Source organism: Rhinatrema bivittatum, chromosome 7 (assembly GCF_901001135.1).
Source record: "Rhinatrema bivittatum chromosome 7, aRhiBiv1.1, whole genome shotgun sequence".
NCBI classification, from domain to species: Eukaryota; Metazoa; Chordata; class Amphibia; order Gymnophiona; family Rhinatrematidae; genus Rhinatrema; species Rhinatrema bivittatum.
In genome coordinates this window covers 251,048,971-251,074,988 of record NC_042621.1, presented here as the reverse complement: position 1 = coordinate 251,074,988, position 26,018 = coordinate 251,048,971, and the positions used below count along the sequence as shown (strand labels likewise).

At 39.2% G+C, this 26,018-nt stretch overlaps 2 protein-coding genes across 8 annotated transcripts in view; one reads left to right on the top strand and one right to left on the bottom strand.

The window, feature by feature from the left end:
• DOCK1 (dedicator of cytokinesis 1) overlaps window positions 1-26,018 on the top strand; it is a 1,428,876-nt gene that overhangs the window by 656,343 nt on the left and 746,515 nt on the right. The gene's annotated exons all lie outside the window — the stretch shown is intronic.
• The window catches only part of INSYN2A (inhibitory synaptic factor 2A), a 127,097-nt gene that overhangs the window by 45,717 nt on the left and 55,362 nt on the right, over window positions 1-26,018 (bottom strand). For all 3 annotated transcript variants that reach the window (XM_029610030.1, XM_029610031.1, XM_029610032.1), the window contains one exon: window positions 2,451-2,522. In XM_029610030.1, coding sequence (XP_029465890.1) covers window positions 2,451-2,522 — 72 coding nt within the window. The remainder of the gene's footprint in view (window positions 1-2,450; window positions 2,523-26,018) is intronic.

Sequence of the window (26,018 nt, the reverse complement as noted above, 5' to 3'; positions counted from 1 at the left end):
ATCCCTATCCCCAGCTCTTGTTTCACCATTACTTCACTGAATACAATTGAAAATGAATCTTAGAATACAGAAATGTGAATAATTAGCTCACAATTTACAAGTATTTTTGCATGCCCCATCCTCTTCATACTTAATCTAAGATCGCAAACTTTGTACAAATGCAGATGAACTAAAAATTATAGAGAAAATGTGTTGAAAGTTTATACAAGTTGTGAAACAGTAATTTCATTTTTAATCATGTTATCAGTTTCTATTGCAATTAAACACAATTTCATTTGCTGTGAATTATTTTTTTAGAAAATAAAATATATAGCTAAAATCACTTTACACAAGTCACATGTTTTCATAAATGCATATTGTAACTGTAAGAAAGGTTGAGCTTTCTAGTAAAGATAAAACCTAAGTTAAATTTTAGATTAGTTTTAAATTTTGTGCACATCGATACTACGTTTTTTGGTGGGGTTTTTTTTTTTTTACTATAATTGTGTTCTGCTTTGCAGAATGATTTATTGAGAAATAGAAGAATATACATTTTATAAATATTTCTATTACATATATAAAATACGTAATTGATCAGAGACAGATGTAGATTCACAATATGTCTGCACTTCTTTGAATTGCTACTAAAACCTTTAAACTTTAGACTGCTGTCTGTCAAAATCATACTCGATAGCGTCTTACTCCTTTATCTTTAGTTGAGTGTTTCCTTTGTCTGCTATCTAGTTAACATTTTTTACATCAGATATAGTGCTTTACAATTAACACTTTAAAAACGCCAAGTTCATCTTATATCAGAATCCATCCTTGGTGATCTATTATCGTCTTTTTTAAAACCATTCTAATATTGGCTGATGGTCTTGGATTTCCACTAAACAACACACCTTTCCTCTGTAAAATGCCATTGGATCTGATTCTTCTTGTACACATCTGTTTCAATACCATGATCTTTTTTTTTTTTAAGTTCTTTTGGTCTTGCCTGCCTCTTGTCTTGTTTGCTTCACTTTGGTGTTAGAATCACCTTCATCTTTCCTAAAATGTATTCTGTACAAATTCTGTTTGGTGCGCCCCCTCAGGTGATGTAAATGTTACATATTCCTAAAGTGATTCCCTTCATTACTACTTTTAAAAATCTTATAAGCCTAACATTTAGACTCCCTATGTTTGTGAGTATTATACTTTTTGCAGTTCCTACAGTGGACATTTATACTATTTTAATAAGTTTAACAATCCAATCCAGAAATTTTGCTAAATTATGGAAAAATAAAATATTACTTGTTTATTTCCACTATCTTTCTGTCTTATTATCAGTGCATAGTTAGTATAATGGTTGAAATTTACTCTCTTGTATTAGGATTAAAAATTAATTTGGGGTGCTAAAGTACAAGAAAATAGTACGTAAAGGGGATGAAATACTGGTGTCCATGAAACAAGAGATGGATTTTGAGGTGATCATATCTCAAGTTGCAAAACAGTGCAACAAGATAGTAGTGATAATCAGAGGAATGCCAGCATACATATGGAGAGGTATTTTCCAATAAAGAAATGAAGTAATCATGCCTCTGTAGAACTTATTAATAAGACTTTATCTGGAGTATTGTCCAATTCTGGAGGCCACATCTCTCAAAGGATAAAGATAAGAGTAGAGCCATTTATAGAAGGGCTACTAAAATGATACGATAAACCCTATGAGGTGATACTTAAAAATATAAATATTTATACCCTAGAAAAGAGGAGGGAAGGGAAATCATGACAGGGATATTCAAATACCTCAAATGTATAATTAATGTGCAAGAGGCAAACACATTTTTAAAGGAAAGAAGATTATAGAAGAAGCAAATATGATATGAGGCTCAAAAGGGATAAACTCCAGAGAAATATGACAATTTCCCTCCCCCAGTAGAGGTGATGGGAGGCAGTTAAGGCAAAAACAGTTTCAGATTCGAAATAGCAAAAGATAAGCATGCAAGATCCTTTGTTACACATTTATAGACCTAAATATAATCCGTTTTGAAGTGGCTGACTAGTCAGAAAAGGTAGAATATTAAAAATTAAATTAGCTTTGAGGAAATGAAGATAAAGCCAGAGATCAAATAGGAAAGGAGGAGTGGTCTAGTGCTTAGAGCAATGGGTGAAGAACCAGAGAAACTAGGGTTCAGATCCCATTTCTGCCACTAACACTCCTTGTGACTTGAGTAAATCACTTTTTCTGTCATTGCTTCAGATACCCATAGATTGCAAATTATTTGGGGAAGGAGCCTATTGTACTTGAATTGTTAATGCTTAAGCCACCCTGAGCTTTATTTGGAAAGGCAAACTAAAAATACAAATTACTACAATAAAAGAGGAAAAGGAGCATATTAAATAGATGGGCCTTGCAGTCTACATTTGTTCTATGCTTACGTTTAAATTTTTAAAAAGGAAATGTTCTTTTTTTTTTTTTTAAAACATACCTATAAATAATACATGCACTATTCCTGCATGTGTCACAGTTAGCTGTGTCTTGACCAGTTCGATATGAGAGCCTATAAAGAAAAGAACATAAGGTTATTACAAATATTCAGCTATCTTAGATTTGGGTATTACATAGCCTATTATCATTGTGTAATCATCATTTTATATACATATTAACTACCCATTTTAGAACTGATTTTATGTAGGATGGATTGATTTAAATCAAACAGATTTAAATCACCAAACAGAATGTGTTGGTTTAAATCATTGATTTTAATCAATTTTTGCATTTCTTTGTTTATTTTTTCCTAAAACAGCTTTGTACTCATTGGTTCATATAACCATTACTTACAACGAAATAGACTAAATTTGTTGCATTCTGTTTTCTAGCTTGAAGATGCCCTCTTAATTGTGTACATTTTTTTAAATGATACAGCTTAATATTTTGCAATTTATTAATTGTACGACATAATTTTTCAGCATTTGATATTCAGCTTTGCCTAAAGGTAGGCCCAAGTTGGATTACATAAGTAATAAGGCATTGAGTATATCAGTAATGGATACGTACAAATATTAAGCAGATTGCAAGTAAATAGATAATAAAGGAGCCGTCCCCCAATTCCAGGTAAGGAGGGAGTGGGGCCACAACCATGGAGATGATCACCTCCGGGATTGGGGAGGTGGCAGAGGCTTTTTTTATTTTGGTTTGTAGGTTTTATTTATTGTATCTTGCGACGTTTGGTATTCCTGTTTTTGCAGTTCCAGAGTTAGTTGACTGGCTACAGTATCTATCCTATCATTGAAAAAGATTGCTGCATTACTGTTTTGCCTCTGTGTTAGACAGGTATTCCTACAGATGAGGTCGGTGAAATGCTACCTGGTCAGGTGTTTGCCGAAAGCATTTTGCCTGGTCAAACTGGTACATAAAATACATCCTTATTGGGTGTATTCTGTGACGACATCTAGCGGTTGTAGCTCTTTCACCAGTTTCTCTTCCACGAACTGTTGCCTCAGCTAATGACCGGTTGTTTTTTCAGGCACAACAGTTCGTTCAGTGCTCATCTAGGAGTCGTCATAGCTGGCTCAGGATTGGTGCCATATTGTGTTTAATCTCCTCATTCTGGCAAGTGAATGCAAGTGTGAAATATGTGCATCCCTGGTCTAGTCCCTAGTGTATGTAGGTATGCTTTATTGTGGTCGTGTAATTACCATGAGTGCACAGATGTGGGTATAAGTTCTCTGTGAGATTTCACAGCTCTTGCAACCTTGCCATACATGATAGTTATTTTCTAACTACCAGGTCTCCATCTCAGTGTTGTGCAATTTGGGATATAGTAACATAGCAATGATGGCAGAAAAAGACCAAATGGTCCATCTAGTCTACCCAGCAATTTGCTTATGATAGTAGCTGCCTCTTCTTCCAGATTACCCCCGTGTATTCTGTAAGGGTAGTAACTGCTACTCCGTGTAGGTTACCCCCATGCTTTCTGTTAAGGGTAATAACTGCTGCTCTGTGCAGGTTACCTCTATGCTTTCTGTTAAGGATAGTAACTGCCACTTTGTGCAGGTTACCTCATGCAGAAATGTTATATCATCCCTTTCTTTAAGGATCACCAGTGTTTGTCCCATTCTTTTGAATTCATTAACTGTTCTCTTCACCACCTCTTATGGGAGGGCATTCCAGGCATCCACCATCTTCTTGGTGAAGAAATATTTGCTGATATTGGTTCTTAGTCATCCTCCCTGGAGTTTTATTTCATGACCCCTAGATCTACTCTTTCCTTTCTAGCAGAAAAGGTTTGAAGTTTGTGCATCATTGATACCTGTAAGGAATCTGAAGGTCTTTATCAAATCTCCCCTGCACCTCCTCTCTTCCAGGGTATATATATTTAGATCCTTCAGCCTCTCCTCATAGGTTTTCTGAAACAGACCCACACCATTTTGGTCTCCTTCCTCTGGCAGTTTCCATCCTGTCTCTATCCTTTTTGAGATACGGTCTCCAGAACTGAACACAACACTCCAGGTGAGGCCTCACCTAGGATCTGTGCAAGGGCATTATCACTTCCCTTTTCCTGCTAGTTATACTTCTCTCTATATAGCCCAGTATCTTTCTGGCTTTAGCTTCCACCTTGTCAGAATGCTTTGCAACCTTCAAATTGCTAGACACAATCACCTGAAGGTCCCTCTCCTAGTCTATGCATGCCAGACTTTCACCCTCCATTACATTTATTTATTTATTTTGTGTTTTTCTATACCAGCATTCGCGATAGGAATCACATCATGCCTGTTTACAATTAACAAAGGGGTGTAAAAAGAAGATACAATAAGAACATTAACAGGTGCGGAATGAAAAACGTTGCAGTTACAACTACAGTTGCAGTTACATATAGTTCTTTTGGATTTCTGCACTTCTGGTGCATGACTCTGCACTTCTTGGCACTGAATTGCAGCTGCCAATATTCTTGCAAATCATGTAATTTAGTGGGGGCATCTTGCTTCTCCTTACCAATTTTTTTTTTTTTGTCAATTTGGGTACCATAGACCAGGCTGGTGGAGAGAATTACTTTTGTTGTTTATTTGGCCCAAATGGTTCTGCCCTCTTCAGTGGTCTTCTGTTTGGGTACTCACCACTGATGGGTGGCAGAAGTGATATTCGGTGGTTGTTGATACCCTGTAGCAATGTTTTACCTGTTTGCCCAACCCTATATTGCTCATACTTTGGTATAACTAGCTATCTTGGGATGCCAGTCTTGAGTATGACTCTCACCTGTATTAATTTCTATGGGCAATTTTAGGTATGGTTAATCTAGGTTCCTGCTTAGTATTTTGGGGTGGATGGGGAAGCCTTACTGATCCTTACTGGAGCAATGCAGGAACATGTCAACCATATCACCATACCTCAGGTCTTCTATCATACATTCCAGGTCCTCTTTTGGGGATATCAAAGGTTGTCATTTGCGGTTGGTGCAAGCACTTAGTCTATGTTTCAATTGCTTTTCTTTTCAGGAGTTTTATTTTGCATCTCATATGGGCTATTGCATTATCATCACAGAATCTGGCCTTCCACCATACATTTCAGGTCCTTTGCCAGGAGTATTGGAGCTTTTTCTCCTGTGGCTCTGGTAACTATGCACTCAAGGATGGACTCATAATTTACTATTCAGAAGTTCTAATCTTGCATCTCACATGGGCTATGCATTCTCATCTTAAGATTTACACTACGATCACGGTGCTACCATCTGTTTTCTTTGTGGTCATCACAGTGCATGTAGTTCTGCATGAGTTCATTTCAGTCCTTTAAGTGCCACATGCTATTCATCTACTGCTCTCCGGATATTGTAGCATGCAGCACATTCCTGCTTAATAATAAACCCCGTGAGTTTTGGGATAGAAGCCTTGACAGGCATGTAGCAATATACAGCATGTATTACCATCCCTGAGTGGAGGCAGTCACATATGTTGGTGCCAATCTGCAGCATCCTCCTTTGGTTTTAAAGAGGCTGTGTTATCACAGCAGCAGTATGTTTACAGCATTATCAGGACTTACCAAGTTGTTGAACAAGAACATCAATGGTCTTTACAGTTACAGGCAGCATTTAGGTATTGGGATATGGCCGCAGCTGGGCTGGTGGGGAGCCCGTGGCACGTGAAGTATCAATACCATGGGCTAGAAGCAGGGTTGACCATGACCTAAGGGTGCACAGTAAGTGCTATGTTGAAACCAGGTCAGGAAGAGTATAACAAATGGGTATACCTGCCACCATGTAACGTGTGAATGAGAGTGTAGATGAGTTGGCTGTCAAATCTTTGGCTTTGATGGCTGGGATTGGCCTGCTGACCACTCAAAAGCTATGCTGCAGCTTGAATAAGTGATCCCTACTCTTGCTATGGTCCAGGGCATCATTGCACCACAGAGATTTTCTGCTGGTAATCAAGAATAGAATTTCAGGATCGGTGGAGGGGTGAGGTTTCAATGGCTCTGCAACTCCAACGGCAGAATATTGTATTCAGGATCATTGGAGAGGCGAGGCTTTGAAGGCCCAGCGTTCCCCAGTGGCAGAATATTCTATTTTGCACGATATGCACTAAATATGTATGAACTGCAACTCAGTCACCCTAGGGACTAATGGTTGAATTGGTTATGCAATTGGTTAGAGATTGTGTTTAATTTTTGAAACGGTTATGTAATTTTCACCTATGCTGCGGCCATATCCATCCAAAATGGATCTTCATTTCTAATTATGTCATGTGGAGAGCTTCATTCGTGGCCTAAGTGACTATAAACAGGGAAGGGTGATAGACTGTGGTGGGGAGGGAGGGGGTGGAGATGGGAAATATTTGAGTTGGAAAGAGAAGGTAAGTACACACCTGACACAGTTGTGGGGGAAGATTAGGTAGGGGTATTGGGTATAAATTGTATATATTTAGTTAAGAGGTAAGTTAAATATCAGTTGGATAGATGTATCCCAGAAGTTGGTGAACCTTGTAGAATTTGCAGTCAGGGAGTTTTCTGATGGCCACTAATAGAGGATGAGTCTCTGCTGTGTAGTCTATGGCAAGGCCTGACTAAACGGCCAAGATTTGATTTTTTTTCTGAAACATGAGGTAACAAGTTTCTAGATGAAGTACTAGCAGTTTCTTGTTCCATATTTGAGGCAGAGAAACTGAATGTGTGATGTCTTATGCATTGTGGTCTAGCTGAAGCCAGTGGAGGATAGAAGAGCCTTTTGAAAGGATCAAAGTTCCCATATGAGGGTTTAGGAGAGCAGAAATTGGGAAAGATATTCAGAGGTCAGATGATTTGTACATATAAAGATAAAACCCAAGTGTTTAAAATTTTATCCTGCTCTCAACTGGCAGTCAGTGTAGGTAACAGAAAATTAATGTAAGATGGTCAGTGGATTTGGCTCCTGTCAAAAATCTATCTGCCATGCTCTGCAAAAGCTGAAGACATCTTAGGTTGTATTGCGCAATACCATGGAATAGAGAGTTACAGTAGTCTATGTGTTTGTGATTTGTGAGTGTATGTCAGTAGCTAGGTTGCATTTATATACAGTTAATGATATATTTACTAGAAAAGTATCTTCCAATAAAAAGTAGCTATTTTTTAGTAAACAATATATCATTAACTTTTGCTGCTGTACAGTCCTATCTGGATTTTGATTGCAAGCATTATAGCATTTAAAATCATTTTTGTTAAACAAATCATGTATCTACATTTAAGGAGGCTGAACAAAATTGTTGTCTTGAAGCTCTAAGCCATCTCAAAACCAGGGTTAAAAGTTTCTGTGCAAACAAATGTTTTCCTATGAGCTGTAGACCGGAATCATAAATATATATAGATAAGGTGCTGGACCAGTGAGCGGATGCTGCTAGTAACCTGGAGCCATGCCCAGAGTTGAGGAGAAGGGGAGATGCAAGGCCCAGCTCACCTAAGTTGCGGGGGCTTTGGAGAGTCCTTAGCTGATTCACGATGAGATGGGTCTGTGCTACATTGATGGCATAGCGGCCATGCTGGCACATGCTGGTCACATAGTTGCCATGGCGTTGTTGACTTGAGGTGACGACATGGTGGCGATGTCCCAGGGGGCATTCACGGTGGCTGGGGAGGCAAAGAGTATTATGGGGCTTTGGGAAAGGGGCAAGTCAGGTGGCCAGCTGGAAGGAGATACTGATGGGGCAAGGGGTGGGCCGGGGATATTCCTAGGCTTCCCATTGGGCAATTTGAGTCAGCTGGGGGTGTGGCCGGTGGCATGAGGAGGTTAACCTCAGGACGGCACGGGTGATCCATCTCTTTTGCTCCTGCTTCGCATGTTGCCAGTCTTGCTGCATTCAACCTACCCAGGAGGAAAGGTTCTGTGACATCGTAGCCAGTACGCATTGTTAAGTAGATGGTTGTAATACTTTGTACTTCCCTATCTTTATCACAGCAGGGGTGCCCGTGTCGGGAAGGGGTTTCCTATTGGAGGCAGTGCACTGTATGGCCTTTATGCTCTCACCTATCCCAATGGGGACTGTCTGCCGTCAGGGTCAGGTGGCCCCGGTATTGTGGCAGACAGGACGTCTCCATATGCCTGGGCAGTCACCTTGCTTTGTGTGTGGTGGGATGACGGGGAATTCACATGAGGAGTACCTTTCAGAAGGACAGGGCTTTGCACGTACTGCATGCTGTATGATGCCTGGTTAGTTCATAAGAACATAAGTTGCCTTACTGGATCATACTGAGAGTCCATCAAGTCCTGCATCTTATTTCCAACAGTGGCAAATCCATGTTACAAGTATCTGGCAAGTACTCAAACATTAAATAGATTCCATGTTATGACTCGGGTACTTAGAATTTTTCTGTACCACTGTTTACCTATAATAAAGCTGCAGCTGATTTTCTTACCAGCATGTTGTTCATCTTGATTGTTGTGTGCAGTTCTTTGGGAGCTAGCACTGCATCACCCCATTTGACGACAAGCTGGTCATGGCTGCCTAGGTTACAGTTGTTTGAATACTGCCAAGGCAGACCTTCAGTGGAAAGAAGCTATAACACAGAAGTGTAAAACCAACTAGATAGTAAGGATGTGCATTTGTTGGTCCATTCGTTTCTTTCATTTTGGTAGTATGCACACCACATAATGGAGAGTAGGCGTGCAAAACTAATGGTATGTTCGTATGTGGGTGCCACATTCATACGTACATATCATCAGTTTTGCGTGCCTACTCTCCGTTTATGATATATGCGCATACCGCTGAAACGAATGGAATGACGAATGCATATCCCTACTAGATGGATACTGAGTTTTATCCTGAGATATATAATGACATTTTCTTATATAAGAAGTGAGTCCACTCCAGTGCCTGCAGTGACTTTGCCAGTGTGTTATGCCCAATAACATAATCCTTCACAGAATCAGATTCAGGGCCTGATTTAACAAACTTTTTTTCCCATAGAGACAGAATGGGAGGGGGGGGGGGGACCTTAGTAAATCCAGTCCTCACTATAATCTATGATCTGTACCTATTCATAATATTTAACACTCAAAATCTATGTGATAGATTTTTTTTCCAATTCTTCATATCGGAAGAAATCTTATAGTTAGTTGTTTTGTTTTGTAATAATCATTTTCATAGAATTCTTGGATTCACTGTATTTTTTTTATTTAAGTTTTAGTATATTTTTATGTCTTTGGGTTTTAACATATTTTGTATTAAATGCATGCTATTTAAATAAGTTTGTTTATTTGGCTTGGCAGTTTTTTCCTATTCCTGCAGGCTTTCAGCTCAGTCACAACTGGTTTCCTTTGAGCTATAGCTTCATGAGTCTTTATTCACACCTGAATTTTACCACCTATTTGAGATCCAGCTCCCAAGTCACTTAGACCAGCAAATGCAGTGACAATCCTTGGCCAAATGCCACACGCCAAGGGCTTTCTAGAACCTTGCAATCATGGCCCCTATATCTGGCCACTAGATGTTGCTGTTAAACAATGACTAACTGTACAACATCCATAGTCCTGACTGGCTTAAGGGAATGGAAGACCTGACTTGAATATTCAACCAAGGTTCTCTGCAGGGCATGAGAACCATGGAGCTAAATCAAAGAAAGTCTTAAATAAGTATTGCATTTTGTTTTTTAAATGAGATTTAAATTTAGAAAATAGCTTTTTTCAAATCATTGCTTTTTATCTGTTCCATTCCATTCTATTGTTTCTTATATACTGTTATTCTTCCACCACAAGGGGATCCAAAGCAGTTTACATTATATGAGATCAAATACATATTGTATTTATTGGATAATCCCAAATTCAGCTTTCACTAGGAAAGGGATGGAGCATATCACACAACTATAAAATAAAATGCCCTCCCAATTAAATTACAGTAATGATAAGAAATACATAGCACAATATGAAAAATGCATAATATGCACATACAGGACCCACTGATTATCCCAGTTACTGAACCTGACATACTGACCAAACCCATTGCTCAGTCAACACGACCAAATCCACCTGTGACAGCTAAGGTTTAAAGCAAAACAATGTTAAATACACATTTTCAATACCTGCTGGGGTGTTACAAGCATTTTGATAATAAAAGAAGAGTGGATCATCATTTTTTAAATTTATTCTTAGAGATGAAGTATATGCAGAAAATGTTGATGATCCAGTTGCTGTAATTGGTAGGATTATGTTTCTCAACTTGGCACTTCACCAAAATATTTTGTACCCTTGTTTTAAAATTATTTCACAAATTCCAATCTATCTTAGATTGTTTTTTAGATAATATATTTTAATTTCATTGCTGCCAGATTCATTTAGTGATTCTGTAATCTAGAGTTTATATTACTTTTTTACAGGATCAGCATAAGAATTTTCCAGACATGATGATATACTTGAGCTTTTAAGTTCATGTAGATCTCTTTTGCATCTGAAAAAGGGATCTTTGTAATTTTGAAGTGCAGGTTCATCAAAATCATTGGATAAGTCTTATGTTGGTGCAATGCAAGATTCCACAACCTGCAGTGAATATAATGCAAGCAAAAAAAAAAACATTAGACGAAAGGTGTGGGCTTTTTTTTTTTTCTTCTAACATCTGTATTAGGTGGCTGCCAGCCAAGCCCTGTGCTCAAGCTCCACTGGCAATATGCGCCATGCAACTCTGCTGCTGCCCCACCCCCTTTCTTCTACCCCCTTGCATCTGACCAGTGGCTGGAAACCTCTCCCTTCCATTGTCCCCCCCCCCCCACACACACACCCTCCTTTGAGACTCACCCATGCAGCCTTCTTCCGGGAGGGATCCCGTTGGGCTGTGTGGCGCGTCTGACATCACAGGTGGCTGGTCCGACTTGTCCCTGCATTGGTCAGCCGCTCCGGTGTAGGAGAGGAGTTCACAGCTGACATGATGATGTTACCGGGCAGCCGGTCTAGTGTGGCGCCTCATTGGTCGGCTGCCTATGGTGGGGGGGTCCAGCTGCTGAGTTAAAGGGGAGAGTAAGCCATTGCTCTCCCCTTTCATATCTGTATCTCCCTGGCCAGCGGGAACATTTTCCATTCCTCCTCATTCATTTATGGTCTAGCATGAGTTAGATATTCAATGTTAGAAGTAGCCATTTCCGGGTTTGTTTGTTTGTTTTTAATAATTATCGCAGAAGTTGTCTGACCCTTCGGGTGAGAGCATGTGGGGGGAGAGGTGGGTCCTGGCTGCTCAGGGTGGCGAGATGACATCTTTCAAGCCCAGACATAACCAATACAAGGCCTTACGATTCACAGCAAGCCTTGGTAACGGGGCCGCAGGAGCTGCCCTCTGTTCGTTGCCCGATGACCCTGGTGATCAGTGCCTGCTGATCCTCTCCAAGGATACGGGGGTGGGAGGGCTGAGTTAGGAGGCTCACCTCCTAGCCTTGTGTTGCATTATTTATTGTTATAATAAAAACTGAAGCCATACATACATTTGACAAAGTTCCTCATGAGAGGCTTCTAGGAAAAGTAAAAAGTCATGGGATAGGTGGTGATGTCCTTTCGTGAATTGCAAACTGGCTAAAAGACAGGAAACAGAGAGTAGGATTAAATGGACAATTTTCTCAGTGGAAGGGAGTGGGCAGTGGAGTGCCTCAGGGATCCGTATTGGGACCCTTACTTTTCAATATATTTATAAATGATCTGGAAAGAAACACGACGAGTGAGATAATCAAATTTGCAGATGATACAAAATTGTTCAGAGTCGTTAAATCACAAGCAGATTGTGATAAATTGCAGGAAGATCTTGTGAGACTGGAAAATTGGGCATCAAAATGGCAGATGAGATTTAATGTGGATAAGTGCAAGGTGATGCATATAGGGAAAAATAACCCATGCTATATTTACACAATGTTAGGTTCCATATTAGGTGCTACAACTCAAGAAAGAGATCTAGGCGTCATAGTGGATAACACATTGAAATCGTCGGTTCAGTGTGCTGTGGCAGTCAAAAAAGCAAACAGAATGTTGGGAATTATTAGAAAGGGAATGGTGAATAAAACGGAAAATGTCATAATGCCTCTGTATCGCTCCATGGTGAGACCGCACCTTGAATACTGTGTACAGTTCTGGTCGCCACATCTCAAAAAAGATATAATTGTGATGGAGAAGGTACAGAGAAGGGCTACCAAATAAGGGGAATGGAACAACTCCCCTATGAGGAAAGAATAAAGAGTTTAAGACTTTTCAGCTTGGAGGAGAGACAGCTGAGGGGGGGATATGATAGAGGTGTTTCAAATCATGAGAGGTCTAGAATGGGTAGATGTGAATCGGTTATTTACTCTTTCGGATATTAGAAAGACTAGGGGGCACTCCATGAAGTTAGTGTGTGGCACAATTAAAACTAATCTGAGAAAGTTCTTTTTTACTCAACGCACAATTAAACTCTGGAATTTGTTGCCAGAGGATGTGGTTAGTGCAGTTAGTATAGCTGTGTTTAAAAAAGGATTGGATAAGTTCTTGGAGGAGAGGTCCATTGCCTGCTATTAATTAAGTTGACTTAGAAAATAGCCACTGCTATTACTAGCAACGGTAACATGGAATAGACTTAGTTTTTGGGTACTTGCCAGGTTCTTATGGCCTGGATTGGCCACTGTTGGAAACAGGATGCTGGGCTTGATGGACCCTTGGTCTGACCCAGTATGGCATATTCTTATGTTAAATCAAAACTTGACTCCTGTCTATTTGTGATCGATGCTGGAGGTGGGGGCCCCCAACTCAGCTGGTGCCAGGGAGAGGGTTGATCAGCGTGACTGGGTGCTCCTGTTGCTAATAAATTAGTGCATCATTATAGCTAGTATGAACCTGCAATTATAGTTTTCATTGCTGTGGATTAAATAGATTATTACTGGGATATGTCTTTTGTTCTGTTTGCTGGTGGTACATATCTTGCTTAGGTTGTACTTAACTTAAAGTCTGTATCATCAGATAGCTTTTCTGTAATCTATTTGAAAGAAATTGGTATCTCTCCTGTTCCTAGTAATTGGATGTCCTCTGCACTAAAACTATTGCACTTGTCCAAACTAGCATCCTGACAGTCCCAGTACAGACCAAAATTGGAATCTAAATATCCACCCATCTTTTGAGATGGCCTTTCCAAAACAGAGTAGGGAATATTTGGAGGTTAACATGAAAATGGCCTGCATTACCACTGTCTGTGCTTATAGATATTTTGTGAGTAATGGGAGCTTTGTAAATATAAAGGCCAAATATATCTTTATCATTCAAGGAGTAAGGAGGATAACTTTCAAGCACCTGCATGCTGTGGCATATATGCATGTATATGGCTGTGCGTAAATTTACAATATTTTATAACCTCATATCAGATACACGAATATTTATAAAATACACGCAAGCATATAATGCATTCAAAGTTAGTATAATGCATTGAAAGCATATACTTTTCCTCTTTTCAAAATATATGCATGCATATTTTATGCATGAAAATAAAGTAGGACTTGCATAAATTGGTATATTTAAAATGTGTTTTATCTATTTTATCAGTTATTATACCACTTCATCCAATTCTTCTCCAAGTCATTGAGACCCTCCTGGTTCTTCAGCCTGAATGTCTCCAGTCATTATGATCTCCTACCCAGCCAGTAGTACACTATAAACATGTTTGGATATCACTTGCACAAGATTATTAAAAGGCAGAGCTTAATTTGTAGTCAGAAAGGAAGTGGAACTGTGGCAGGTGGGTGAGATGAGTAGGGCCATGGTCAAGTGTAACCTGTCAAAGGTGCAGGACCAGGGACAAGTGTCAGGACTCTCTTGCTCTCTCTCTGTGTCTCTCTCACACACATACCCAAATCAAAGTCATATGGCTACCCTTAATTCAGAGTAAGCAGTTCCAAAACTTCCCTGTTCTTCTCTGCTTCCTTCAAGAGCTGGGAGGCCATTAATAATTCATTCAACTACTGACTCTGTTTTGTTTCCTCAGAGGAGCCAGAATTGACATACATTGCCAGCTCTGCTCTGCTTTCTCAGGTCCCAGAAAAAAGGTGACAGGATGCTGTTCTAGGTTTTTCAGTTAGAAATTAAGCCCTCGATAATGGACACAAAAAGAGGACGAATTATCACAAGTCTAAAAGTTGTGAGCAGTAGTGTCATTCATCAAGGCCACAGTTGAAACCTTGATTGCTCAAAAGTTTCTCACTTGTGCTAATTCAAACCATTTTTAAGTCTGTTGTTTGCTTTGCAGTGTCTGCTTTATTGTTAGGATCCAGCTTGCTTTGTTCTATGCAGCCTCCCTGCCACCAGAGAAGGCAGCCATAGTTTCCATGGTCTCATGACTCAACAGGGCTTGGCCTATTTAGCCTTGCCTCTTGCAATACCTGATGCCTTGTCATCAAGTCTACTAGGCTCCCTGCTTGGCCTTGTTCTACCTTGATTTGCTTTGTGGCCTCTGGCCTTTCAGCTCTGCCTTGCCTAGCCTGCGGCCTCCAGGCCTTCTGCTTAGTGGCCTGTGGGCCTCTGTGTTGTTTGTTCTGTTCTGTCTTGTCTTGTCCTTGTTTTTGTTGTCCTTATCTGGTCTGATCCTATCCTACCTAGTTATGTCCCTGGTGTCCGCTCCCTGTATTGCCAGTTTCTTGCCTTGTCCTAGTCTTCCCAGCCTGTCCAGCCTAGTTCCACATGTGCCCATCCCTTGTCTCCAGCCCTGCCTTGCCTCAATATCCAGCCCTACCTTGCCTTTATATCCAGTCCTAGTCTCCAGTCTGTCTCTCCAACTTCCAGCTTGCTCCTTGATTCCAGCCCCAGCCTAAATTCTGCTGGCTGCCAGAGCCCAAAGGCTCAACCTGTGGGAAAGGTGGCTGGTGCAGGGGGAAGATCCTTTCTGCTATGCCTTGAAGTCCTGTGCTGCCCTTGTAGGGGTTCCCTAGCTATAGCTGGACCCTCTGTTGTGACATTCAGTATAAACCCTTCCCCTTCTGTTCCCTGCAATACAGAAGAAGTGGGAGGAGAGGCTGGATTAGGGAGCAGAGTGGCTGTTCTTATATATGTGTGCTTCAGGCTCATCCCCCTCCCCCCTTCTCTTCCCTGTAGGCTGCTTAGAGTGGAGGGGTTGGAGCAGAACACCCCTGCACTTTGCCTCTTAAGCCTGAAAGAAATTCCAGGAAATGTGTTTCAGGCTGTTCCCCCACAAATTAAGCCCTGTTAGTAAGTGTAAAATTACATGAGTAAGTTGCCAAATCTACACATTGTATGTTTCTTTTAAAATAGCAACTTATGAGCATAAATGTTGGAGCTACCCCATTACGCCCCTAGACCACACCATTTTTATGCATGTATATGTATGCAAGAACCCTTATTTACATGTATATTTTCTTTATAAAATGCCAGTTATGTGAGTACAGGTTACTTATGTGCATAAATGCTAATATTTATGAAAATTAAATTTGTAATCCGCCTAGAACAATTATATTGATTATGAAAGAAAAATAAAATCAGGCTCCTGAAATGCCCTTTGGACTGCCGTTTTTAAAATTTGTGTAAAAGACATGCAAATTTTCAGGAGACTGAAAATCCACTAATATAGTTTGAGAAAATCTATCTGTGTTGCTCCCTGTTTAGATGGACGGGCAGACTAGATGAGCCATATGGACTTTTTCTGTCATTATGTTTCTGTGTCTGTTTCTATTCTACACATGTATATCCTGATTAAGACTTTAAAAATGTATGCCTTGTAGATGGTGGTAAATTAAAAAAATAAATAATATTGATATGGTTTTATATCCCAGCGGTTACGCCATAAGTGTTTTTGTTTTAAGAATTGTATTGATGAAATAGTTACATTATCAGCAAAGTATGGCTTCATCTTCAGCAAAGATATTTGTGAGTGAGAGGCAACAGTTTGAGGATCTATCCACTTGCTATATGATGTTGAGGTTATCAGTGGAGTGCCTCAGTGATTGCTGAGTGAATTGCTGCACATTTTATAAAATATAGCTTAGTTTTGCCCTGAAAATACTTGTGCATTTTTCAACATGTGCAAATATTTGCAATGCAGTAAAAGCGCTTACTTTACCTGTCTTATAAATATAAGCATGTATATTTTACGCATGAAAAATATATAACATGTACGCATAAAACCCTGATTTATACTTGGAAGCAGGTTTTCTATAAAGTATGTGTGTATACCATTTTGAAAATATTTACTTGCGTGGACACTTGGAATTACTAGTTTGTTGAAGGCTCCACCGGTTCACCCAGTCCATCTCCAGTTTACTTAGACCCTCTAGCATTTCACGCTAAACTCTCCCCCAGTTCTCCCAGATCTCCCACCCAAAAGACAACATTTCACTTAACGTTAGTCATTTAGCAGTTGCAAAATTTACTAACAAGTTGGCTAATGTATACACATAAATCTCTTATTACATAGTGACTTCTGCATTTACTTCTTGACCCCTCTGCAGAACACCCCTAGACCTCCCTTTCTGTGTGTAGGCAAAATATGCACATGAAACTGATAATGCACGTACTTCCGATGTTTGTGAAACAGCATGTATGTGAATACAGGCTGCTTACATGCGTTTATGCTATTTTTACATGTGGAACTCTTTTGAAAATTTGCTTATGAGATTCAATACAAAACATTTGGGGAACTTAAATCCAATGACTTTATTCATGCACCAAAAGCCCTATGGGATGAGATATCTAAACCTAGATATGTATCTTGAACGGCAAAGAGAAGGGGGGATAGGACTGAGAAATTTAAATACCTCCAACATATAAATAATGCAGAAGAGGGAAACTTTTTCATTGGAAAGAAATTTCTAGAACGAATGATCATGATATGAGACTCAAAGGGAGTAGTCTCCAGAGTAAAGAGTGATGCATGCATGGAGCAGTCTCTCAGTGGAGTTAGTGGTGGCAAAATAAAAGTAACAATTCATGAAGGCATGGAATATACACAGAGATCCAAAACTGCAATAAATTAAAGGGAAATCCAGTATTCAGATGGGATCTATGGCACCGCAAAAGGAATTAAATTGGCCTTATTGGTCATCAAATTATGTGTATCAGCTTTACATGAATGTTTCCTCTATTGCTTTATCCAGATTTACCCAGAAAAGCAACATGCCAAAAATCTGTTGAAATGTTTGTATGCTGAATTAATTGTAAATTTATCTATAAAGCAGTCTGATAAACTCTGTTAACCTGAGTCATCTGCTATTTCAGGGTGCACTATTTCAAGTTATATCAAAATAGTGTGGTAAAATATTTGAGCAGGTATGGAATGAATGTGATTCTGCTTCACACAATATTTTCATTGCTTACATTGATCTTTTGAATAAAGTTTTAAGTTAGAACTTCAAAACTCTTTAAAAAAATTTTCACAGCATCAAGTAAGCATTTAGAGCAACCCTTGAAAAATCTATTTGAATTAGGCAAGAATTTAGTGCTTTTCACAGTTTGTTTTTCCTCAAACTTGATAAGCAGAAAAATAAAATGATATTTGTGCAGGTGAACACCTATATGTGTTTCATCACAGTTACCTTTTTATGTCACTTGCTCAGTACTGTTTTCCTTCTTGCATCAGAGATTTTAAATTAGAAATGACTTTTCGTTTTCTGATTCAGTGCCTCTTTATTTCGCATAAATGTTTCACCAAAAAAAAAAAGTTTCTTTGAGAAGGCTTTTAATCAGATCTGAAACATGGTTGCAAAATGTTTAGCTTAGGTATCTTCTATCATTGCAGAACTTGTTCAAGTGTTACTAAGGACCCTCCCTTATATCAGTTTCTCACAAACACACACACACACATACCCCTCTCCTTAGTACCCTTCTCCCTCCTCAAATTTCCTCCCTCACTCCTCCTATGCCCATTTTGACCTCTACAAATTCAGCCCCCCACGCACTTAGTTCAGAAGCTAAAATATGTTTATAATGGGTACATTTATTGGGTATACATGGCCACAGCAATGTTGATTACTCCAAAATTTAACAAAATGACTCATTAACTTTCCCAAACTAAACAACTTGACTAAATAACCACCACTAATATTTGATATAACTTGATGTGACCAAATGCTTTATTTTTGTATTTTGGAGTTTGTAAATAAAAAAGGTGGTCTTTATTCTCTAAAGATGTTCATTAACTGGATTTGAAGGGGTGCTGCAGGGCATGGGTAGGACAGGATGCCTATGTAAACAAACAGTGTGATAGTCATTGGTAGAGAGAGAGCTAACACAAACCAGGATGAATTCCAGTGTTAGGATAGTGAACAGATTTAAAGTGGTAGGGTGGGCGATAATCAGTTTGTAAGGGCATCATTTAACATATGAACAATCTTCTACATTTATTTCACTCCCTCATATTTCTAGTTGGATATCCATAATGCAAAGCAAGCAGAGTATTAAAGATTTTTAGTTTTATTGTTGCATAGAGACATAATCTTCAAAGTAGGTGACAGTACAACAGTTTGGGAACAAAATAAGAGGTAACACATTTTCAGGAGTTTTGTACAACTTTCCATTCTAGACTTTTCATCAAAATAACATGCCTAACCTCTATTTTCTCGCTTTGCTTTCCTCTCACTTCCCTTCCTATAAGAGTTAAGTTCTGTGGCAGTAACTTGTGACTAAACAAGAGTATTCTTCCTCAGGCATTACTGGCATCTTTGTTAACTATCGTTTTACACCATTATTTATTTATTTATTTATTTATTTATTTACTCATTACTCACTTTTTTGAATATGAAATGTACCCCAACATATTAGAATAACAGCATCCAAACAGAGTTCATTTGCAGATTCATAATCCAGAAGGTGTATAACAATTTAAAATAGCAGCAAAAAATCATGTTATAACTAGGTAATAATAAGATGGAGGAGTAGCCTAGCGGTAAGAGCAGTGGGCTACGAACCAGGAGACCAGGGTTTGCTACTGCTGACGATAACATTAGTAGCATTATCGCCGGCAGTGAAGCCACCGCCGACTCCGCCCCTCCCCGCCCTGACTCTGCCCCAATCTAATTTGCATGCTGTCGCACGCGATAAGCCTTTGGAAAATAACCCCCTTAGATTGAAAGCCCTCTAGGGATAGGGAATACGCTGAAGTGCTAAAAAAATGTAAAAAGCAGAATATAAATAAATAAAAAATAAATAAAAAGATGGCTAACTTTAAGTAGATCAATGAACTGACTAAGCTCTACCAAAAATACAGCTGAAATACTAGTGACTTAAAATAAACATCAGAGGAAAACAGTTTGTAGGAGCATGTTTAAGGCATTTAGGGTGATGAGCTGCAGATTCCCAGAGTCAATTTAGCAAGAACAGTAAATGGCTTAGCTGCCCTGAGCTGGGTAATGAAGTCCTTGCCTGCTTATTACAGTAGAATGTTGACCTTTAATTTATAGATTTTTGATTGGCAACATAACCCATACAGTACTGCAAATGCACTTTCCTGAAAACAAATTTAGCATAGAACTCTGGGTTATATAAACACATGGGAGAAAGGATAGATAATAGCAATGATATGATTGGAAGAGCCTATGTTTGGGTATAAAAGTTAGTCAAGGAAATTTGAATTCAGAGAGAGTTCATTGGTTTTCTGTTCAGGTATGTGAGACTTGGTTTATTAAATACTAAGATGTACTATACAAGCCACATGATGTTTTGAGAGTTTAACGTATTTCTTATTTATTTTTATTTTATTTAAAAATGTTTATATACCATCTTTACAATTCAAAGAATTAATCAAAATGGTTTACAACAAACATACATAATAAAATTAAATTAAAAAACCAATCAATTAAAAGATAAAAATATAAAATTAACAAAAATTTGGGTCCTACAGTAATAAAGACAAAAAACTAGACAATTCTATAATTTGGTTAAAGTATGAGAGGTATTGAGGGAGGTGATAATACATGTTTATGAATGAATGCTAGTTTTGAGAATTAATAAGTGAACTGTATGCTTTCTGAAATAGATACGTTTTTAATGTTTTTTTGAATTGTTGTGTTATCAGTTTTTGAATGGAGGCCTCGTTGACTTGCTAATTTCACCATATTACAGGCTTGGATATTTGTGTATACCTCAAGACGAATTTAATGATTTATCATTCATAGATTTAATGAAGTTTTCTAAAAGTCATGTTTATCCATACTGGAATAAAATTACTGATTTGTTTTAGTTGATTTTTTTTTTCAGTAACTGAAGAGAGAGAATATTAATTTGTCAGGCTAGTATGCTATTTCTAGAGATGGGCTGAAAATTCTTTGTGGTAAACCATGCACATGAGATTGTAGATTTGGAGAAGATCTCTGAAAACTGGTAACAAAATAATGGCAGAGTTCCTAGTAAAATGCATTGGGTTGTCACTATAAATCTCAAGACTTTCAGGGACCTATTTTGAGTACCGTTCACGTAATTGGAAAGGGTAAAAATCAGCAGGCAAGTATGCACTGCGTGAAATTGTGCATTGATGACAGGATTCAGAATCCCAGTAGAACACACAATTTCATGGCACATCTCCCCCACAACAGTTGGCTGCTTAGATGTTTTTAACAGGGCTAGATGCTGTTTTAGTGGTGAGAAAAAAAGTCCTGTTACCGGAGATTTCAAGGACAATAGAGGCCCCTAAAAAAGAGAGAGAAGTAGTTCTCATATCTGGTCTTTAGGACTCCTGTATAGATTTGCCCAGTGCTTTTTTTTTCTGGTAAGAAAGTTACTGGTGCTCAGATGTGCCATCTTTGGAGGGAAGGGTGGAGGAAATTGGGTCAACCACCTAGTGCCTCCCCCTACATTAGCCCCCTTCCCTGAAGCTGGTTACAGATTTCAGTCACAGCATGATCCTCCCCCCTTCCCACCCTCCCCCCTTGCTGGCAGGAGGCAAACGAGAACAGCACTTTTACCTGCTGGTGCCTCCTTTGCTGCTGCTATGGCATAGAGAAAGAAACTGAAAGAGCGAGAGGCACCACTGCGTGCTTTTCTCTCTCCTGCTCCCTCCCCTGCAATAATGCTTTTCTCGCTCCCCGACTGGTGCTTTTCTCAGATTTAGAATCAGTAAACATTATTGACATGTTAAAATTTGTATGCATGTTGTCAAAAAGTGGTTAAAAGGAGAATAAATAAGAAAAATGCACAGTAGTGCTAATAACAGTAATTAAAATGATAGGGTATAGAATTGTTAATAGTACGTATACTTACTGGGTTCTGGTGGGGTTCTGTATTGTCCCTGGTCACAGCATACAGGGTGGATGCCCCAACTCTATTGCAGAGTACAACCCTTTTCTTGCTGCTTCGTCTAGCCCCCTCCTCTCCTAGTCAGGAGCCCGTAGATATTAGATGGGGAAGAGTGGGAGTGGAGCAGACGGAATAGAGCAGAGAAGTACTACCTGTTCCTTAATATAGTCCCCACCCCTCCTGTCATTTCCCAGGGGCTAACACAGGGGGGGGGGAGGGGGAGTGCCGGCAGTAAGTACCCTCAAGTACTGCCATAAAGAAAGCTCCGGATCAGCTTTATTTGTCAGGGGGAAATATGCAAAGGAACCTCAGTCTCAGACCTAATGCATGAGGATGTAATTCAAGAATATTTTGTTTCTGTATTTTGAAAACTAGACTCTTTTTATGTCTCCAAAACTGGATTTGAAAATCACCAATTGGAGGCTGCATGTTTAGCAACTAGATCCGGGGTAGGCAAGCCTGGTCCACAAGTGCTGCAAGCCAATCGTGATTTGGAATTGCCACAATAAATATGTATGGGAAGCATTTGCATGCAGCGGAGGCAGTGCATGCAAATGTATCTCGTGTATATTTAGATGGATTTCTTGAAAATCCGACTGGCTTGTGGCACTGGAGGACCTGAGTTGCCTACCTCCTGATCTAGGTCTTAGGGACAGGCCTGAAGATAGGACTTATTTTGCCCAAGAATTTAATTGCTTGCAATTCTTGGAGAAAAAATTCTGCAAAAAATTTAATTGTTTACAAGCAAAACCAAAAAGTGTTGCATAACTTTTTGCCTGTTTTTTTCAAAGCTAGTATTTTCATGCAAAAAGCTCACTGCACATTTTGCAGATGCCTTTGTTTGCACAGTTCTGTGGCTTCTTTTGCTTTTCTGAAGTTGCAGGAAACTAAATCCGTGGGCCAGAGATACCCTATATGTGAAAAAGAATTGTACAAGCAAACTGACTTACAGGTTTTTTCTGCACTTTATTTTTTTCATTTGCCTTCTTTTTGCCCAAAACTTAAATATGGTTCTAAATACTAGAGAACACTTTGAGCTTGTGATAAGAAAGGACTCTAGACTGAAGCTAGGAAAATAAAAGAAAGAATGGTATTATCTATCTGAATATTTTGATATAAAGGGATGACAAAATTCAGTTCTTTTTTTTTTCCGCTAGGTTTGCAAATGCCCTAAGGCTAGCTCAGGCTGTGAAATGATTATATCTGTTGGGAATAAATCTCAGCTGAATTATTTTAATGGCATTGCACACCAAGGCCAAAAATGTTTCTCAGTGTGCTTGTCTAATAGGGTACCCAGGCTCAGTTTTAGGCATAGGCGCAACATAGAGGGCACTACATTTTCAAGGTGCTAAATATTCAGACCAAAGAAGAGCCTGCTCCTGCTTGCCTTAGGACCAGTTGTTGTTGCAGCTTCAAAGAGATGCTGCGATGGCACTATGTCTGCGGGGCTAAAATCTTAAAACCAGCTCTGGGGGTCCCCGAAGAAGAGGACCCTCACCTCCACAAAGGAGGACAAACTATGCACAGAATTTACATATATAATAAGCAGAAATGAATTTGAATATGCAAATATGTGCAGCATTACAAATGATGACTATAATTTAAAGAGAAACACAGTTCACCATATTGTAGAAGACTTTTAAGTAATGCAGATTATAGCATTTTTAGAATTTAGGCCCTAAAGATCTTAGCATCGATGTGGGTTCCTTTCCCTATCTCTTGCTGTAGCTCCCTGCCCCCCACATCCATTTCTATCTATGGAGATATCCTGCTCCTTCCCTCCTCTCTCTCTCTAATCCCCCTCTCTTCTCTGCCTAGTAACAGATCCCTCAACCCTTCCCCTCTCCCCATTTCTAGCAGTAGATCCCTGCGACCACCTGGCAGGCTAGTAGCAGGTACAGGTCCCCTCTCTCCAGCACTAGGTCCCACTCTCCCACCTGTCTCTCCCCTCCCTTATCTCCCCCCCTACCCAGCAGCAAATCACCCTCCTCCTCCTCCTTTTACCCCCCTGCCCTGTATCAGGTCACTCTCTGACATACTCACTCTCTTTCTGACACACAAGCACGCACACTCTTCTGCTGTTGCCCATGTACTCGATCAGCATTTTCTTCCATCCCCACCCCTACCCATAGTAGACATGCAGCAGCACTGCACAAAGCAGCCACCTTTCCCTTCCTCCTCCTCTTCCACACACTCACTTCTCTTAGCTCAGGCTGCTTGTTTGTATGCAACACTGCAGCTTGTGAGTTGTCTTGCAGATGGTGACTTCCTCTCCCCCTCTCTGTTACAGTCCAGCACAGTTTTCCCTGATTCACCCTCCCTTCCTGAGATTAAGCTTGCTTTCACCTTCAGGACCATACCTTTCCCACTGGCTGCCAGTGTCCCAATCAACCTTCCCTTGCTGATTCTTGGCCCTTCCCACACATTGCTGCAGTCTGCTCTGCCTTGGAATGATTTCTTTTTTTGTTAGCCCTATTCCCATAAAGGGGTGGAGAAAACCTGCACTGTCATCTAGAAAGGAGGACACATGACAGTTCTGTTGTCTAGAGATATTTTGAGGGAAAGAACTTGAAAGTTGAACCTTTTACATTTGTTTATTTAAGGACCTCCATTGTTTATGGGAACCATATAGTGTATAATAAAGAATATATGTATGTTTTTTGAAAAAGACAGCCAATGGGGTTGAATTAGCACTAGTCTGAAGCTTGTGAGGAGTCTGTAAAAAAACAAAGCATTGTTTTCCATATAGGAAAATAGTTCTTGAAATAAATTATCATTGCACTCATAGTACCAAGAAAAATAACTCTTACTCCCTTACTGGCGTTTCTCCAGTACCCTGCAAAAATGTCGGGAAACTGTGGGCATCAGCTTCCTCATAGGCTTTACTGAGGCTTAAAGTACAGAGCACTCAGAAGCAAGCTCTAAAAATCATTTTTAGAAAATCAGGGGGTTTTTTTGTTTGTTTGTTTTTTTAACCTTTTTGTGAATGATTGGTACTATATTTTTGACTTGTGTGCCTTAAGAAGTACTGCTTTTTAGTTGGTTTTGTTCATTTGTTTCTTTGTATTGGCTAGTTTAAGGTGCCTTTTGAAACTAAATTTAAGCTTGGATTAGTGTACTATCAGAAATGTGTAGGAGTGTTTTGAATTGTGTTCAGGTTCAATAATTTCTTGTGTTGGGTTATCTGACATTTGTCATAATTCTTTGGGTCTCCCAATAGAAAAATGTTGGCAAATCCTGCCTTGAACAGGGTTCCCAAGTCATCAGCAGAAGCTAAACTCTGATTTACTTTTTGCAGACTAAAGTTTTCCAAGTAACAGATCATGGCCCCCTTCCCCCATCCCATACTTTCTTCCCCCTAAAAAGAGTAGCTAAAAAGTGAAATTATTAGTAAAGTAAGGTGCGGGGATCAAGGGAGGAGTTGCTTTTAGCAATTAACTATAATTTTAAAAGAATAAAATTAAGATCTGGTCTAATTTTTTAGCTTAGAACATCTGTTAAACTCATATATGCTTACATTTGCATAGATATTAAGGAAACAGAAATAGATTATCCAGAATTATTTTTTATGTCTGTATGTGTTAATCCATGCATACATTTGTTGTGGATCTGAAATCATTGCTTTGGCTTTTGGGAGTTCTAGATATGTAAACGGCTGTTCTAAAATTGACTAGGGCTCAGTATGCCTAAAGGTGTGCCTTTATATTTACAGGCTTTTAAGAAAGGTATTTAGAGGGGGGAAGAGGTAGAATTGCAACTTATGTGCATACGTTTGAGTTATAAAAAGCATGCAAAGAAGCTACCCCTCATGAGTTTTGCCCTATTTGGAGCAGGTGCAATTGTAAAGGTACTTTGAAAAGGTTTTCCATGAAGCCAGACTGGTAGCAGTGAAAAGCAAAAAGATATTTACAGCAATGAGATTGCACTGTAAAAACTATACTAAGTTGCTGAAATGCTGGAATGTATGCTAAAGGTCAAATAGTACATTAAGAGTCATCAGCCCAGAACAGAACCATGTGTGAAATAATGTGTGCATGACCTCAGCCAATTTTACCTGAGAATTTTTAAAGCATAATTGTGAACAAAGTTGGCTTTGAAAATACTTGATAAAGGCTGCATATAGATTACTGCTGTGTGGGCTTTTATAAAGTTGCTCTCTTTAAAAGCAAGGAGAAGAAATGTACTTCTTAAGAGTAAGTACAGAACAGAACATGGAATTTTTGCTGAAAAAGGGGATGTATGAATTTCATGAGCAGAAATACTATTTAAAAAGTACAGGTAAGAATCAAGATGAATGGTATTGTTTTTATGTTGAGTAAGCTCCCTAAAAGTGCTGTCTAGTATTGTTTCGTAGCTAGTGAAAATTGAAAC